A 19225-nucleotide genomic window follows, 5' to 3' on the forward strand; every position below is an offset into this window, starting at 1 on the left:
TGTTCTGTTACTGGGAAAGATTCCAGACAAGTTGGTGTCAGTTCTGTTTAGCCTGCTTGATGGCCCATTAAGGACCATCACCTACACAATTGTCCCATCGAGAGAAGGCAGTTACGCCCTGTGACTCAGCAGGGTGTGCAGAAACTGGCCCATGTGACTGCAAACTCCATTTTGCTGTAACTTTCCACAGCAGGAACAAAGGAGTGTTCTTATAGCTGGAAAAGCCTATATAAGGTGGAGGCCTCATCTCCATTTGGTCTTCAATCCTGCTTCTTACCTCTGGAGGGACTTTGCTACAAGCTGAAGCTCTGCACAAAGGACTGAATGACCCATCCCAGCTGGGGATGTTCTCCAGAGACTTGATTTGAACCTGCAGTTTACTCCATCACTGCTACAAGCCTGAACTAAGAACTTTGCCATTACTGTATGTAATTGATTCCATTTAACCAATTCTAGCTCTCATCTCTATCTTTTTCCCTTTATGAATAAACCTTTAGTTTTTAGATTCTAAAGGATTGGCAACAGCGTGATTTGTGGATAAGATCTGATGTGTATATTGATCTGGGTCTGGGGCTTGGTCCTTTGGGATCGAGAGAACCTTTTTCTTTTGAGGCGCAGGCAGAGTCTACCGGGGAGCTGCAGCAGTCGGCTCACCGCGATGAAGACACCACGGTTAAGTCGATCTAAGTACATCGACTTCAGCTACGTTATTCATGTAGCTGAAGTTGCGTAACTTAGATTGATTCCCTCCCCTAGAAAAGACCAGGGCTCAGAAAAATCCCAGTTCCTCTCTGCCCAAAGCAATGGTACATCCCAGGTTACCAGTTTTACTGTAGCCCACTGCTACTGGATCACACATAGCACTTGAGCACAGTTATTGAACAAAGGGAAATTTCTTTAACAACGGACAGAGATTTAAACAGATGTGAATGATGAAAATCAACTGTTACCAACAAAATAAAATCACAAAACGCAACCTACACTTTTTAACAGTTACCTTTCCTACCTAAGTAGATTGAAGTCTGAGGTGACAGTCTAGTGCAGTGATTGCTAGTCCCCAGGAGCCAGGGCCCTGCCTTCCTTGAAGCACCACAGTGACGCTTACAGTTTAAGTGGGTAAAAACTTATACAACTTGTCTCCTCGAGTAGTTTTCCTTTTAATAGAAATTGACTTTGAAGCTAAGCAAAATATGCTCTATTTGAAATACAAAAAAATAAAATCTATTTAGACCCAATATTCTCTTATACACTCTTTCTAACACCTATTCTCCCACCCCAACCTTTGGAGTGAGGTTTTCTACCAGAGCTCCTTACACTACAGGAGGCAAATTAAATCAAATTAACTTTTGAAGATTAGACATCATTTCCTGTACAACTAAAAAAAGAAAAAAAAACAGGACAACTTTCAGTTTTCCAAAATAATTCAGATCATCAAACAATTAGTCTCTTACTCTTTAACCAATAACATCACCTATAATTTCATTTTCACTAGTAACACTAATATATTCAAAAATCACAAATTCTGGTCATATACATTAGTTTTCTTTTAATCCCCATTGCCAACACCTGAACCTTGGCTCAAGTTGTGGTTTGTCCCAACACTTCTGAGAGTTCATCTCTCTCTGGTTCTTCTGCCATGCATGTTGGTGGAAGGCGTCTCCTATGTGGGAATGTTTGCATCATGAGGAAAAATACCTCTCTTGTCACACTTCAAATCTTACAAAGTAGTAGGAAGTAGGGGAGAAGTGATACAAATGCAGAAAACACAAGAGAAAACTGTCTGGTCTACACTAAAGACATTTATTGGTATAATTATTGCTCAGGGGTGTGAAAAAATAGACACAGCTGAGCAACGTAGTTGCACATCTCTAATCCCCTGTGTAGATAGTGCTACATCAGCAGGAGGCCTTGGCCTGCCAACATAGCCATCTGAGTATCAGAGGGGTAGTCGTGTTAGTCTGGATCTGTAAAAGCAGCAAAGAATCCTGTGGCACCTTATAGACTAACAGACGTTTTGGAGCATGAGCTTTTGTGGGTGAATTCCCACTTTGTCAGATGCATGTAGTGGAAATTTCCAGGGGCAGGTATATATATGCAGGCAAGCTAGAGATAATGAGGTAAGTTTAATCAGGGAGGATAAGGCCCTGTTCTAGCAGTTGAGGTATGAAAACCAAGGGAGGAGAAACTGGTTTTGTAGTTGGCAAGCCATTCACAGTCTTTGTTAATCCTGAGCTGATGGTGTCAAATTTGCAGATGAACTGAAGCTCAGCAGTTTCTCTTTCAAGTCTGGTCCTGAAGTTTTTTTGCTGCAGGATGGCCACCTTAAGGTCTGCTATAGTGTGGCCAGGGAGGTTGAAGTGTTCTCCTACAGGTTTTTGTATATTGCCATTCCTAATATCTGATTTGTGTCAGTTTATCCTTTTCCATAGCGACTGTCCAGTTTGGCTGATGTACATAGAGGGGCATTGCTTGCATATGATGGCATATATTACATTGGTGGACGTGCAGGTGAATGAACCGGTGATGGAATGGCTGATCTGGTTAGGTCCTGTGATGGTGTTGCTAGTGTAGATATGTTGGCAAAGTTGGCATCGAGGTTTGTTGCATGGATTGGTTCCTGAGCTAGAGTTATTATGGTGCGGTGTGCAGTTACTGGTGAGAATATGTTTCAGGTTGGCAGGTTGCTTGTGGGCAAGGACTGGTCTGCCACCCAAGGCCTGTGAAAGTGTGGGATCATTGTCCAGGATGGGTTGTAGATCCTTGATGATGCGTTGTAGGGGATTTAGCTGGAGACTGTATGTGATGGCCAGTGGAGTCCTGTTGGTTTCTTTCTTGGGTTTGTCTTGCAGTAGGAGGCTTCTGGGTACACGTCTGGCTCTGTTGATCTGTTTCCTTATTTCCTAGTGCGGGTATTGTAGTTTTGAGAATGCTTCGTGGAGATTTTGTAGGTGTTGGTCTCTGTCTGAGGGGTAAGAGCAGATGCGATTGTACCTCAGTGCTTGGCTGTAGACAATGGATCGTGTGATGTGCCCGGGATGGAAGCTGGAGGCATGAAGGTAGGCAAGCAGTCGATAGGTTTTCGGTATAGGGTGGTGTTAATGTGACCATCACTTATTTGCACCGTGGTGTATAGGAAGTGGACCTCCCGTGTAGATTGGTCTAGGCTGAGGTTGATGGTGGGGTGGAAGCTGTTGAAATCGTGGTGGAATTTTTCCAGAGTCTCCTTCCCATGGGTCCAGATGATGAAGATGTCATCAATGTAGTGTAGGTAGAGAAAGGGTGTGAGTAGACAAAAGCCAAGGAAGCGTTGTTCCAGGTTGGCTATAAAAATATTGGCATATTGTGGGGCCATGCGGGTGCCCATAGCAGTGCCACTGATCTGGAGATATATATTGTCATCAAATTTGAAATAGTTGTGTGTGAGGATAAAGGCACAGAGCTCAGCAGCCAGTTGGGCTGTGGCATCATCAGGGATACCATTCCTGACAGCTTGTATTCCATCTGTGTGTGGGATGTTTGTGTAGAGAGCCTCTACGTCCATGGTGGCTAGGAGGGTGTTTTCCGGAAGGTCACCAATGCATTGTAGTTTCCTCAGGAATCAGTGGTGTCACGGAGATAGCTGGGAGTGTTGATGGCATAGGGTCTGAGTAGAGAGTCCACATATCCAGACAGTTCTTCATTAAGAGTGCCAATGGCCGAGATGATGGGACGTCCAGGATTTCCGGGTTTGTGGATCTTGGGTAGTAGATAGAATAACCCTGGTCGGGGCTCTAAGGGTATGTTGATTTGTTCCAGTGTTAGTGTAGGGAATGTCCTGAGTAGATGTTGCAGTTTCTTAGTGTATTCCTCAGTGGGATATGAGGGAAGTGGCCTGTAGAATTTGGTGTTGGAGAGTTGTCTGGATGCCTCCTTTTGGTAGCAGACCTGTTGATGACGACAACAGCACCTCCTTTATCGGCCTCTTTGATGATAATGTCAGGGTGGTTTCTGAGGCTGTGGATGGCATTCCGTTCTGCACAACTTAGGTTATGAGGCATGCGATGTTCTTTTTCCACAATTTTGGCCTGTGTACGTCGGCGGAAGCATTCAATGTATAGGTCCAGACTGTCATTTCGACCCTCAGGAGGAGTCCATGTGGAGGAGTCCATCTGAGACAATATTGATTTAAACAACTGAACTACACTGTGGTCATATTCACTTCCTTCAGTTAGTCGGGGGTCTGCTGTTGTTCACCATTTCCAAGTGGAGATTTTAAATCACTGCTGTGTCTTTGTTAGCATGGCCAGTAAATTGGAGAGTTCTCTCCTATTGACAGAACTGCACTTGAACTTTCTCTATATCATCATGGAAGGATGGGGAAAAAGCAAAGTTGAAGTGAGAAATGATGACTTTAGCAAATGGTCATTTGTCTTAAATTCTCCAATAAATCTGAGCTGAACTAATATCTAATTGTGTGACCACACAGCCATCAAGAAAGATAGAAACCCAGATCACAGAGAGAGAGAGAATACATGACAATGAAAGTGTAAATTGAAATTCCAGAGCAGGTTACATCTAATTATTTAGAATCAGGACAAGAGATTCTCCCATCACATTCTCCTCTGATCCATTCAAACATATTTCAGTGAGCACTGTCTCAATAGTCAGTTATGTTATTTACAACATGTTTAGTATCCTAGCATCCCCATAATAGGGGAAAAAGCAGCCACCTTGCCAGAATTGGCTTTACCAATAGATGGAACCCAGGATTTAAACTCGAAATGATGACACTGTATTTAGGATTCATTTGAATTCCCCTTCCTGGTGTTTGATACTTTCATCTCCAGTCATAGCAACTCTGGTATAGGATTAAATAAGTCAAAGTATCATCTCCAAGCACAGACAACTGAGAACACTTCATCACATGACACTTTGAGAAGTGGAGGGGTAGAATGTGATGACGATAAACTCTGCCTGGCTCAGACAAAAAGTAACAGTTCTGCTGTGATCGGGAAGGAGGGGATCTCACTCCATCTCCTTCCAAGTATCAGAGGGGTAGCTGTGTTAGTCTGGATCTGTAAAACGTGACGAAAAGAGTCCTGTGGCACCTTATAGACTAACAGCCATATTGGTGCATAAGCTTTCATTGGTGAATCCCCACTTCGTCAGATGCATGTAGTGGAAATTTCCAGAGGTGGGTATAAATATGCAAGGAAGAATCAGGCTAGAGATAACAAGCTTAGTTAAATCAGGGAGGATAGGACCCTCTTCTAGCAGTTGAGGTGTGAACACTAAGGGAGGAGAAACTGCTTTTGTAGTTGGCTAGCCATTCACAGTCTGTTTAATCCTGAGCTGATGGTGTCAAATTTTCAAATGAACTGAAGCTCAGCAGTTTCTCTTTGAAGTCTGGCCCTGAAGTATTTTTGCTGCAGGATGGCTACTTTTAAGTCTGCTATTGTGTGTCCAGGGAGATTGAAGTGTTCTTCTACAGGTTTTTGTATATCGCTTATGCTCCAATGTGTATTTTAGTCTATAAGGTGGCACAAGACTTTGTCGCTTTTTACATCTCCTTCCAATATCAGAGGCTGAAATGACACTTTTTTCCTGCCCCTGCTCCTTTTCATTTAAATGTAATATGAAATGTTCCCATTATAACTGCTCTTCAGCACAACATGAGAACAATTGGCAATGATACAATCTGTATCACTGGTGACTAACAACTTTGCAATAGAAGGAATGGTATAAATGTGATGCTCCCTGGTTCCTGATAGGAAGGGCACACTCAAATTACTCATGGGAGAATGGAGTTGATAGAAAGGACAAATGAGTCCACCTCAAAGAGGTCAAACTGCAAAATGCAAAAATGGGCCACTCACTCATCTGGACAAGCTGAGAGATATCGGTGCTTCAAACAGCTTTTAAAAGTTACTATGTGGGAATCAGGAAAGTATTAAAGTATTGATAGCCCTAGAGGATTTTATGCTGTTGATCCCCCTTGCAGATTCTCTGATGGCTCACATGGGCTCAGTGGCAAGACAAGGTTTTCCCACACTCACTGCTTCCATTGGGTCTCATACCTGCGTGGATTCTCCGATGCCTAATAAGCTGCTGGCGGTGAACGTAGTTTTTCCCACACTCACGGCATTCAAAGGGCCTCTCCCCTGTGTGGATTCTTCCATGCCTAATAAGGTGTGAGCTGCAATTGAAGCTTTTCCCACACTCACTGCATTCAAAGGGCCTCTCCCCTGTGTGGATTCTCTGATGTTGAGAAAGGTCTGAGCTGCTAGTGAAGCTTTTCCCACACTCATGGCATTCATAGGGCCTCTCCCCTGTGTGGATTCTCTGATGTTTAGAAAGGTCTGAGCTGGTAATAAAGCTTTTCCCACACTCACAGCATGCATAGGGCCTCTCCCCTGTGTGGATTCTCCAATGCCTAATAAGATGTGAGCTGCAATAGAAGCTTTTCCCGCACTCGCTGCATTCAAAGGGCCTCTCCCCTGTGTGGATTCTCTGATGTTGAGAACGCTCTGAGCTGCTAGTGAAGCTTTTCCCACACTCACAGCATTCATAGGGCCTCTCCCCTGTGTGGATTCTCTGATGTTTAGAAAGGTCTGAGCTGCTAGTGAAGCTTTTCCCACACTCACAACATTCATAGGGCCTCTTCCCTGTGTGGAATCTCTGATGTTGAGAAAGGGCTGAGCTGGTAATAAAGCTTTTCCCACACTCACGGCATTCATAGGGCCGCTCTCCTGTGTGGATTCTCCAGTGCCTAGTAAGGTTTGAGCTGCAAGTGAAGGTTTTCCCACACTCATGGCATTCATAGGGCCTCTCCCCTATGTGGATTCTCTTATGAACAGAAAGGGCTGATCTGCAAGTGAAGGTTTTTCCATACTCAGTGCATGTATTTTTCCTCTTTCCCATGAGGATTTCCTGCTGTGTTATGGTTTCCTTGACCCTCTTCTGAGTTCCCCGACAGGAAATAAATTTACCCATTTTCTCCCCTGGCTGGTTTCCTTGCTCTCTTTCTGGTCTGTGCTGAATCTCACAGGATTTTCCCTGCTCATGACTCCTGGACACATTATTTTTCCATCTTTGCGATAATTCTCTGTGTTTAGCCATTTTCTCAACATTTTCCTGCTGAGAATTCTGATCCTCTTTCTCACATACCATTGCATCACCTGCCGTGATAAGAGACAGAAACCTCAAACAGGGATAGACAGGGCAAAGCCAAACCAAAACAAGTGCTTGAGAGAGGTCAAATAAAAACAAGAACTGAACTCCTCCAAACTCTTCCCCTAAACCGGAGAGAGGAGGGGATCCATCTGGCCCTCACATCCCATCCAAATTCACAGGGGGAAGGGAGGAAGCTACTGCCTAGTGTCTGCTAGGGTCTACAGGAAGCCATGAGCTATATTTACCCTGAGGATACGACCCCTGCTAGGGACAATAATGAAGTGAGAAACCTTCCAAGGGCATTGTAGGGCATCCCAGATGTTTCCTACAGGCACTTGCAGATTCTGAGTTGGTTTAATCTTTCCTCACCTGTGCAGGGAATTCTCAGGATCTCTCTTTCCTCTGAACCCTGGAGGTCTGGGACCCATGGCTGTTCCCCTTGTTCCAGCTGGGAGATTATATGAGGTTTGGAAACTGGAAACCCTGTTCAGATGAAAGAAAACAAAAGGAGTTCAGCTGATTTCATATCACTGTGTCATAAAAAACACTATTAATTTAACTTCAGTGCTTAGTGTGACCGAGTGTGCCTGGGGCAGTCCACACTGAAAATGCCAAGATCAGGGCAGGCTGAAAAAGGGAGAGCACATGCTCCCAAAACTGGGGGTTAACACCGAAGTTAAATTCATCAATCAGTCACCAACTGTGACTCTGAGGCCCCACACTGGTTATCGAGAAACTGAAAAAAAGACATCACACGGCCCCCTTTACTGCATTCCAGTTCTCTGACTTCCAATCAGCACCTAGGTCTGGCACAATGAGAGGTTATTTAAAAACTCTGCTCACATAAACAAAGTGTTCTTCTGACCTCCGAGTCAGCCACATTACCAGGTCTGTATAGGTTTGGATCTTACCCAGAATACTATGATGCCAGCCACTCCTTAACATCTAAACTAAAGGTTTATAAGGAAGAAAGCATCTAAACTAAAGGTTTATTATAAAAGGAAAGAAAAAGGAAGTTGTTAAAATGGGAAAACAGTCAGATACATTCAGAAATCTATATATCTGGTTCTTAGCAGTATTGGTGAGTTTCTGGCTTGAAAGACTCTTTGCATCCACATCATTCAGTTCTTTGTTCCAGGGTTCAGTTTGTAGAGAAGTTGCTACAGAGGTAGGAAGAGGGATTGAAGACAAAATGGAGATGATGCAGCTGCCCTTTATATTCCTTTTGCCAAGCGGCTTCTACTTCTTGTGTCCCAAACACAAGCTTCACAGCACATGGCATGGAAAAGCCTTGGAGGTCTCAGTACACAGGCAAACCCTGGCATGTCTTGCTGACTCAATAGGTGTATCCCCTTGATCCTTTCAATGGGTTCATTGTACAGTTGATAATCCCGGATGGGCCATCAAACAGGCTGGGCAGCACTGATGCCAATATGTCTGGGGGGGTCACTCAGAAATACTACACAAGTCTGGAATACAGATATACCCTACATATCTATAACTCACAATACAAAGATAGAAACGGTATTATCAAACTTGGAAAATCATAACATTTTCATTGACACCTCACATGGCATATCTAGCACGATTCATTGCCGTTTCATCATATTGGTATTTATAATAAAATAATAATAATATAAAGTGTCTCTCAATTCCATACAGTGTCACTTAATAAACCAGTGAATTCCCAGGACCGCTTCCCCAGGTGTTTGAAGATGCCAAATACCTTGCTTGTGAGAGACTGAAATACCCACAGCTATGTTGGGAACACACAGACAGACACTGTGCAAGTCTGTGTCCCTATGTTCACTCTTCTAGAAAATTATGATCAATTTTGTTCATAGTATGTGTCAGGGCTGAATCTCCACTCTGTCACTTTGACTGCAGAAAGTGGGGGCCCGCCAGGATTCTAAAAATTAATTTGTGCAACTCTAGGCTTTTCTCTGACCATGGCTTGGTAAATGCTGCCACCACCCAAATGCAAAAGAACCCCAAACCCTTAGACCCAGGAAGGAGCACTTGAGAATTCTTCCCTTTGGGGTACCCTCAAGCCCTTTCACCTCCCCTCCGAGAAAGAGCTGAGAAAGAAAACAAAGGAAATTAGCTGTGGCTACCAGCTAATCAAACAACATGCACAAACCTCTTAGGACACCAAAAATCCAATCCTGTTCTTAAAAAGAGGTAAATTTTATTAAAATTGAAAAGGAAAACAATACATCTGGAACTTAGGCTTTTGCCAGATTTTAAAAGAAACAATTTTTGTAAGCACCCAAAATAGCTTTCTTGGGGGTTCAGCTTAAAGCTTAGAAGCAAACAAAAGCACCTGGGATAGCAGAGGAGCTCCAAAAGCCAAAATAAAAAATATAAACCTGATTGTGTCTGTCTAAACATTCCCTGTCCAAATCATTTCTTCTAGGTACGGTAGATGAATTTTCAAACCTGCTTCAAGCCATACACAGCATTGCTACTCTGTGCCGCCTTCTCCGGAGAACAACAGACAAAGGGAAAGTTACTGTCCCATTTAAGTATCAGAGGGGTGGCCGTGTTAGTTTGGATCTGTAAAAGCAGCAAAGAATCCTGTGGCACCTTATAGACTAACAGACGTTTTGGAGCATGAGCTTTCGTGGGTGAATACATGCATCTGAAGAAGTGGGTATTCACCCACGAAAGCTCATGCTCCAAAACGTCTGTTAGTCTATAAGGTGTCCCATATAAAAAAGTTCTAGCCTTACTATTGGGTCTTTTGGTCAGGTGCCCACTCCTTTTCTTTTACCTGTGGGCTTGTTAACCCTTTACAGGTAAATCAAACAGAGAAGTCACACCACCAAGATTTTACAGCAATCTGGCTGGCTGGGTGTTTATAAAAGGGAGATCCCTCCCCTCCCCTTCATTTATCAGTGTATGGCTTGTGAGGTAACATTTGAAAAGACAACCTACTGAATATCCTCCTTAAAATGTGTAGCAACATTGTATGTAAAGTGATGAGATTTTACCGCATGATATTGCTGAAAATGTTGCAACCCTAACCCTAAGTTCCTCAGAGACAGCAAGGCATACAGCTGGTCAAATAGCCATTCTCCAGGATGGGGAAGGTGTGAAGAAGACATTTACATTCCATCACAGGGACCACTTGAAGCTCGTATCTACGACAGCCTGTCACCATGACTCAGCTGAGAACTGAATTTGTTTCTAGTACAAAGGACAGAATTATAAAAAAGAGGTGAGGAAAATGCATGAGACTCTCTCTCCCCTTTCCCACTGCTCATAACAACTCCTGAAGAACTGAATGTGGGCAGCAGGGGCAGGTTAGAGGGATTCCTGGCTGAAAGGAAAGCCAGCCTGTCTCAGCACATGGTGAGAGAAACATTTGTTTTACATCTGGTTTAGCTTGTTAAGTTAAAAATTAGTTTGTTTTCTCTCTTGCATTTCTTTTGTAAACAAGTCTGACTTTTATGCCTCATTACTTGTAGTCACTGAAAATCTTTTTTTTTTCAGTAGTTAACAATTTTGTTTTATTGTTTTACCTAACCAGTGTGGTTGGATTAAAGTGTGTTGGAAACTCCATTTGGAATAACAAGGCTGGTGCATGTCATTTTCCATTGATGAAACAACAGATTTCATATGAGCTCCCATTGTTCAGTAGTGTGCTGGACAGGACAAGATGCACACTTCTGGGGGATGTCTGCGAGCAGAGCATTTTCTGGGGTTCTCCTGTGGGTACTGTAATTCGGGAGTCACTGACTAGCAGCACCCAATACTGTGTAGCTGGGAGCGAGTTACATGCTGGAAACTGTGTGTTAACTGCCCAGGAGTGGCTGCTCTCACAGTAGAGCAGTGTAAAAGGCACCCCAGCCTGGGGAACTGAGGGGACACAGCTGTTCAACAGTCCAGATTGTACGGAGCTTAATGTCACAGACACTCAATTTCAAAGTCTCCTAAAACATAAAGTAAATCCACGTCCCAGAAATCGAAGTCTCCAGACAGAGGGTAACTCTCCCCGGCTCTGCTTCTTGCTGACAGACAGGTCCAGAGACAAAGAGAGAGTCCCAGGGAAGCTGGAAACAAGTGTGGGGCTCAGTGGAGAAAGGGAACAGAAAGGGCAGCGATATTATGAATGCAGGATCTCAGCAGTGCTAGATGTCAGGGTAGCACATAGTGCAGTCCATTGGAAAACAATCCCAAATACACATACAAAATGATGGTGTCTAAATTAGTTATTTCCATTGATTTATATAAGGGCAATAAGATATTCTCTGTATTATTGTCTATCCTTTTTTAAAGAATTCCTAATATCCTGTTTGCTTCTTTGACTTCCGCAGCATACTGCTGGATGTCTTCAGAGAACTATCCACAATGACAAAAAGATCTTTTTCCTGATTAGTTGTAGCTAAATTAGCCCCCGTCATATTGCATATATAATTGGGGTTATTTTCTCCAATGTGCATTACTTTACATTTATCCACATTAAATCTCATTTGCCATTTTGTTGCCCAATCGCTGAGTTTTGTGAGATCTTTTTGAAGTTCTTTGCAGTCTGCTTTGGTCTTAACTATCTTGAGCAGTTTAGTATCATCTGCAAATTTTGCCACCTCTCTGTTTACCCCTTTCTCCAGATCATTTATGAATGAGTTGAATAGGATTGGTCCCAGGACTGACCCATGGGGAACACCACTAGTTACTCTTCTTCATTCTGCAAATTTACCATTTATTCCTACCCTTTGTTCCCTGTCTTTTAACTAGTTCTCAATTCATGAAAAGATCTTCCCTCTTATCCCATGATAACTTAATTTATGTAAGAGCCTTTCGTGAGAGACCTTGTCAAAGGCTTTCTGGAAATCTAAGTACACTATGTCCACTGGATCCCCCTTGTCCACATGTTTGTTGACCCCTTCAAAGAACTCTAATAGACTAGTAAGACATGATTTCCCTTTACAGAAAGCATGTTGACTTTTGCCCAACAATTTTTGTTCTTCTACATGCCTGACAATTTTATTCTTTACTACTGTTTCAACTAATTTGCCTGGCACAGACGTTAGACTTACCGGTCTGTAATTGCCAGGATCGCCTCCAGAGCCCTTTGTAAATATTGGCGTTACATTAGCAAACTTCCAGTCACTGGGTACAGAAGCTGATTTAAAGGACAGGTTACAAACCATAGCTAATAGTTCCCCAATTTCACATTTGAGTTCCTTCAGAACTCTTGGGTAAATACCATCTGGTTCCGGTGACCTGTTACAGTTAAGTTTATCAATTAGTTCCAAAACCTCCTCTAGTGACACTTAAATCTGTGGCAATTCCTCAGATTTGTCACCCACAAAAGGTTTGGGAATCTCCCTAACATTCTCAGCCGTGAAGACTGAAGCAAAAATGCATTTAGTTTCTCCGCAATGACTTTTATCGTCTTTAAGGGCTCCTTTTGTATTTCAATCATCCAGGGGCCCCACTGGTTGTTTAGCAGGCTTCCTGCTTTTGATGTACTTAAAAAACATTTTGTTATTACCTTTGGAGTTTTTGGCTAGCTGTTCCTCAAACTTCTTTTCGGCTTCTCTTATTACATTTTTACACTTAATTTGGCAGTACTTATGCTCTCTTCTATATACACCTCACTAGGATTTTACTTCCACTTTTTAGAAGATGCCTTTTTATCTCTCACTGCTTCTTTTACATGGTTAAGCCAAGCCATAGTGGCTCTTTTTAGTTCTTTTGCTGTGTTTTTTAATTTGGGGGGATACATTTAAGTTGGGTCTCTAATATTGTGTCTTTGAAAAACGTCCATGCAGCGTGCAGGGATTTCACTCTAGTCACTGTACCTTTTAATTTCTGTTTAACTAACCCCCTCATTTTTGCATAGTTCTCCTTTCTGAAATTAAATGCCACAGTGTTGAGCTGTTCTTCCCACCACAGGAATGTTAAATTTTATTATATTATGATCACTATTTCCAAGCGGTGTTATAGTTACCTATTGGACAAGATCCTGCACTCCATTCAGACCTAAATGGAGAGTTGCTTCTCCCCTTGTGGATACTTGTACCAGCTGCTCCAAGAAACAGTCATTTAAACTATCGAGAAATTTTGTCTCTGCATTTTGTCCTGAGGTGACATGGACCCAGTCAATATGGGGATAACTGAAATCCCCCACTATTATGGAGTTCTTTAGTTTGATTGCCTCTCTAATCTCCCTTCAAATTTCATCCTATCACTGTCTTTGACAGGTGCTCGATAATATATCCCTGTTGTTATATTCTTATTAGAGCATCGAATTACTATCCATAGATATTCTATGGAACATGCAGTTTCATTTAAGATTTTTACTTCATTTGAGTCTACATTTATTTTTAACACACAGTGCCACTCCCCTCTCTAACCCCCGAGTATGATCTGCTCTGTCCTTCCGATATATTTTGTACCCTGGAATGATTGTGTCCCATTGGTTGTCCTCACTCCACCGGGTTTCTGTGATGCCTATTATGTCAATATCCTCTTAACACGAGGCACTCTAATTCACCCATCTTATTAGTTACACTTCTAGCATTTGTGTACAAGCACTTTAAAAACCTGTCATTGTTTATTTGTCTGCTCTTTTCTGATCTGTTAGATTCTTTTGTGTGTGAATGCTTCTTGTCTGATCTGGCCCTTACTTTATCCTGTTCCAGCCTCTCTTCCTGACTAAAACTAGAAAAATTTCTATCATTACACCTCTCCTCTAAGAGAAGTCTCTGTCTGATCCATATGCTCCTCTGCAGCCATTGGCTTTCCCTCATCTCTTAATTTAAAAACTCCTCTGCCATCTTTTTAATGTTAAGTGCCAGCAGTCCGGATCCACTTGGGTTTAGGTGGAGCCAATTCTTCCTGTATAGGCTCCCCCATCCCCAAAGTTTCCCCAGTTCCTAATAAATCTAAACCCCATCTCTCTACACCATCATCTCATCCACGCATTGAGACTCTGAAGCTCTGCCTGCCTGCCTACCTGGCCCTGCGTATGGAACTGGGAGCATTTTTGAGAATGAAATCCAGGACCTTTACCGTGGCAGTCTCTTTCCTAGCAGATTAAATTTGGCCTCCAGGATGTCTCACCTACCCTTCCCTATGTCATTGGTATCTACATGTACCATGACCACTGGCTCCTCCCCAGCACTACACATAAATCTATCTAGATGCCTTGAGAAATCCGTAACCTACGCACCAGGCAGGCAAGTCCCCATATGGTTCTCCCGGTCATCACAAACCCAGATATCCTTGTTTCTAATGATCGAATCTCCCAATACTAACAGCTGCCTTTTCTTAATAACTGGAGTTCCTCCCCCGGTGAGGTAACCTCAGTGCAAGAGGTTACCCCAACACTATCTGGAAGGAAGGTCCCAACTATGAGAAGCTTTCCCTCTGCTCCCGTTGACCGCTCTCATTCCCTGGGCCTTTCATCCTCCTCAACAGTGCCGGGGGCTGTCTGACCGGAGTTAGGACAATTTTATAGTGTCCTGGAAAGCCTTATCAATATACTTCTCTGCCTCCCTTAGCTCCTTCAGTTCCAACACCTTGGCCTCCAAAGCCTCCACACGGTCTCTGAGGGCCAGGAGCTCCTTGCACCAAATGCACACATACATACATAAAATAAGAACGGCCGTACCGGGTCAGATCCAAAGGTCCATCTAGCCCAGTATCCTGTCTACCGACAGTGGCCAATGCCAGATGCCCCAGAGGGAGTGAACCTAACAGGCAATGATCAAGTGATCTCTCTCCTGCCATTCATCTCCATCCTCTGACAAACAGAGGCTAGGGACACCATTCCTTACTCATCCTGGCTAACAGCCATTGATGGACTTAACCACCATGAATTTATCCAGTTCTCTTTTAAACCCTGTTATAGTCCTAGCCTTCACAACCTCCTCAGGTAAGGAGTTCCACAAGTTGACTGTGCGCTGCGTGAAGAAGAACTTCCTTTTATTTTCTTTAAACCTGCTGCCTCTTAATTTCATCTGGTGACCTCTAGGAAGCTTCTGTTGATTATGCTGCACTTAACCCTCAGTTTTACTTGAGCAAACAGGAGATATTTGACACTGTGCAATACGGCTCCTGTGCTCGGTTCCCAAAGTGTTCTGCAGCAGGGGAAGGTCTCTGGTAGCGTGTGTGTCACTGACATATTGGGGTGATGCTGAAACTGGGCAGAGTAGAAGTAGCATTTTGGGGCTGGCGTAAACCTTAACTCTCCATTTCCCCTTCCAAGAACAGAGGGGACGGTAACCCTTACCCAGTGAGGTCACATTCTCATAGTTCTCCTGCATGACATCCCAGTTGAGGGCTCTCTGAGTGGGGTCCAGCAAAGACCACTCTTCACTGGTGAAATACACAGCCACCTCCTCGAAGGTTACCGGCCCCTGAAAGAGCAAGAGTACAACACTCAGTACCTGCTGCCCCATTCACAGCCCCACTATTTGTGGGGAAAGGAGCCCATCAAAGGGAAGCTCTGGGTGGACTGCAGTCAACAAAGTCCCACCCCCACCCTGCTCAGAGCATCCAGGAAACATCAGAGTGAGGGGACAAAGAGAGAGCCCCTTATCTCTCCCAGCAGATCCATCACATACCTACTAGCCACAGATAGATAGAGGAGAGGGAGGCCCTAGCAGTGACCAGGGAGAGCTCCCTGGTAGGAAGCCCAACAGCCTCTTCATTGTGAGAAGCTGGATATGAAGGGAGGGGAATCTCCCCTAACCCACACTGGTGGGTATCCCCTTCATATTTCACAGCAGCCACTGGTTAGTCGGGTCAGGCTCCAGTACTACGAGACTGGTCAGTTTTCCCAGCCCCATGTAGCTGGGTTATTTTCTGCTCCACAGACTAGAGCATTTCCACCTCCGAACCTCATGGGTCTGTTCCTAGAATCTAGGCCACTTATTAAACAACTCCCAGCAGGTTTGTCACACCCTGACCTCCCTTTCTCCACCCTGTGCATTTCCTGCCCCGCGCCAACCTCCAAACCAGACTGTGCAAATCTTCCCATCTCCGGTGTATTTGCTGTCCCCCTCCCTCCTGCAGGAACCCACGAACCCCCCCTCAAAAAAATAACCGCTACTGAGCTGGCTCCACTGCAGCCATTTCTCTCTCCTGTCCCATGGGAGGATGGGATGAGCTGGAGAAAAACATGGATGTCATTCTGCAGCCCTGGCAGGGCGAGAGGGGCAGTTGTGGAGGTTTTAGAACAGGCTTTAGTTAATTTCACATCACGATTCCCCGAGGCCCTTTCCCTCCAGACAGACATCCTAGACTCTGCTATGCTGGGAACATGTTTGATCTCTTTATCAGAGTGTAGACCTGGCCCCTCCTGCCAGGCTAAGCCCACAGAGACATTTTTAATTTCCCTTCTCCCTCCCCTCACCCCGTAACAAAGTCTCTGAACACAAGGCTAGAAAAGAGCAGAACCAAAGGAGTCACTGTGGGGGATTCCCTCAGATACTAGCCCCACGGCAGCTACACACCAGCAGGGGGAATATGGAGTCAGGAACTGGCTTTTCCTCTCTCTGAGCCTTTTCTTGTTCACTGGAAAGTGGTTCTGCCCAGGGATGCTGCAATACCTATGTCTGGGTGGACCAGAGAGCTGGAAATCTCTCCCCCCTCTCAATTCTCCCACTGCCCCTTTCAGTCTCTCCTTCCCCTGTCCTCTCTCCCTGCCCCTCTGGCTGGGAAAGTCCCATTCCTGGGGGCTTTGCTCTCCCATGGCTGGATTTTCTCCTGGGAATTGATAATGGGAGGAGAAATGACGAGGGACTGTTTGTGCAGAGTCACTTTCTTGCCAGTCCCCAGCACTTTCCCTGAGGTCTTTCAATTACCTGGAGACTCTGGCTCAGAATTTGTATTAACAGGACTCAGGGCTGCCCTAGGAGGCTAGGACCAGCTGGAGAAAGTCATCCCCTGGGCCGGGCAGAGAAGAAGCTTTAATTAAGGTCACATCCCAGCACAGAACCCCTGCTGGGGGAGCAGCAGCTGCTAAGCCTGGTCTCCCAGATCACAATGGAGGCTGCAGTGTCTGACCCAGGAAGCTGAACCCCAACATCCTGAGCAGAGAGGGACAGAGCGTTTGAGCAGCTTCCCTCCTTTAGCTCTCTGGGGAGAGCAGCTAGTGAGAGCCCCTCCTCACAGGGAGAATTGCTGATCTCATTTGCCCCACTATCCATCTGGAGTCACTCCTTGTCTTTCCATGCAACGACACTGATTATCAATGTTCTCAATGAAACCAGATTTCAAAAAGAATGAGTCCAGAATGCTGTGGAAGAGACCATTGTGTAGCAGTGCTGACCCCCTTCCCACCTCCCTCAGTCCCAGATCTAGGACAAGGACTTGTGGGGGTGGGGTATGAATATTCCCTATGGGGCTGGAAACTCCTGCAGTTTTCAAGAGGGTAGAAAAGAAAAATCTGTGATTTCACCTCACAGTGTTTGATAAGTAGACAGAAAGTTATCAGGGTGAGTGGGCCTGGCTGGGGGCTGCCTGGCAGTGCCTGGAGCCAGGATTCTGGCACAAGCTGATCAGGGAGAAGGATCATGGTTAGTAGCAGCCCCAGACACCTTGAAGTATCCGGAGCCCAGAGCCCACAGCCAGAGGCGCCAGACACCCCCAGCCAGGGTCCCACCAGATCTTCCCTGGCCGCAGTCCCCAGCCAGGGACCTCAGATACCCCCCAGAGCTCCCACCAGCCACAATGAGAGCTGGACACTGGTGAAATGGAGAGAAAATGGGGCACAATTGGGGGAGGGGAACAGGGAACTTCTCAGGGATTTGGGGGCAGGAGGGTCACCCTGTTTGTTGCTCGTTACTCTTGAAAGAGAAAGGTGGCAGGACGGGAGAGGATGGGGAGGGTCCCCACGGGGGGTGGGGCAGCGGTAATTCCGAGGGGATCTCAGGCCCCCTTTCTCTCCCGGCTCCTCGAGGGGTCACCAGCTCTTTCCCCCCCCCCCCCCGGCCATGTCCGGGCTGCACCGATACTTTCCATCCGCCCCTTTCCCAGGTCTCATCCCCACCACGGCAGCCCCAGCCCCGCCCCACGCAGGGACACCAGTGGGGCTAGTCCCCCCACCCTGGACACTGGGGCAGAGTCACTGCCGGGCCGCGGCCCCCGGGCTCGCTGCGGTACCTGGAGGCTGCAGCTCCACAGCGGGGTCGGAGCCCGGGCCGGCACGGGGGGGTTAACGGGTCCCCAGCACAGAGCCCGCTGCTCCGCCGGGCTCCCAGCTCACAATGGAGCAGCCGCGCGGCGCGCACCCAGCAGCTGCTCACACTGCGCCCCGCCCCCGACCTGCTCCTGCCCAGAGCCGGGAAACACAAAACCTCCTCGGGCCCCGCGAGAGGCTCCAACGGCCGCGCACGAACTTGGAAAGCCGCCGCGCCCCGCGCGCGTTCATAGCCCGGCTCGTCTCCCGCCCTACGTCACTTCCGCTCCCGAGTCAGGAACTACATCTCCCAGCCTGCGCCGGGGGCCGCTTCCGCCCTCTCCAGCCCAGCTAAAGGAGATCCCTGGGGCCAGCTTGACCCTCCCCCACCGATCATCCTTTCCCCCGCTGAGACCCCGGCCCCGGCCCCGCCCCCTCTCCCAGCCGGTGCCTCTCAGACCCCGCCCCCGACTGTTCGCGGGAAGCGGCAGAGCTTGTGACCCCCCCCCGTAATAACCAGCCCCAAACAGCCCCCAGTCCTGACCCCCCCTCGCACCCACACAGGCCCCTCCCCCGGCTCTGACACCCCGGATCCAACCCCCCCCGTCCCCGGGGCCCAGCCTGGGCTCCGAGCTCTGCAGCCCAGCCGAGCTCCAGCCCCTCCTGCAGCTCCCGGGCTCCGTCGCCCTGGCCCCGCCCGGGACACTCGCCACACCGGCAGCGAGGCCATGGCCGAGGCCAGGAGCGCAGAGCTGGGGTTGCTCCAGCGCTGCAGCCCGCGGGGCAGCGCGGTGGGGCGGGGGGCAGCACGGGGCGGACACGCTCCTGGTGGGGGGGCGGTTATTACGTGGGGGTCACAAGCCCCCCCAGCTCTGCTGCTCCACGGGAAAAGGCGGGGGGAGGGTCTGACAGGCACCGGCAGGGGCCGGGGCAAAG

At 46.5% G+C, this 19225-nt stretch overlaps 2 protein-coding genes and 1 long non-coding RNA gene across 6 annotated transcripts in view; 2 read left to right on the plus strand and 1 right to left on the minus strand.

The window, feature by feature from the left end:
- Window positions 1-19225, plus strand: part of LOC127034684 (zinc finger protein 239-like) — a 139011-nt gene that overhangs the window by 78427 nt on the left and 41359 nt on the right. The window lies entirely within an intron of this gene.
- LOC127034724 (uncharacterized) overlaps window positions 1-19225 on the plus strand; it is a 170999-nt gene that overhangs the window by 76912 nt on the left and 74862 nt on the right. The window lies entirely within an intron of this gene.
- Window positions 1404-18642, minus strand: LOC127034678 (zinc finger protein 501-like). Of its 2 annotated transcripts, none has more exons than XM_050923814.1 (5): window positions 18506-18642; window positions 15398-15524; window positions 7522-7635; window positions 6057-7160; window positions 1404-1660 (listed from the first exon to the last, which is right to left on the minus strand). In XM_050923814.1, the coding sequence occupies exons 1-5, from the start codon at window positions 18539-18541 to the stop codon at window positions 1536-1538; spliced, it is 1506 nt and encodes a 501-aa protein (XP_050779771.1). In that variant the 5' UTR covers window positions 18542-18642; the 3' UTR covers window positions 1404-1535. The 2 variants fall into 2 exon arrangements, with proteins under 2 accessions (XP_050779771.1, XP_050779772.1); XM_050923815.1 differs by having other exon boundaries at window positions 18468-18642.

This window comes from Gopherus flavomarginatus, chromosome 15, assembly GCF_025201925.1.
Source record: "Gopherus flavomarginatus isolate rGopFla2 chromosome 15, rGopFla2.mat.asm, whole genome shotgun sequence".
Lineage (NCBI taxonomy): Eukaryota > Metazoa > Chordata > Testudines > Testudinidae > Gopherus > Gopherus flavomarginatus.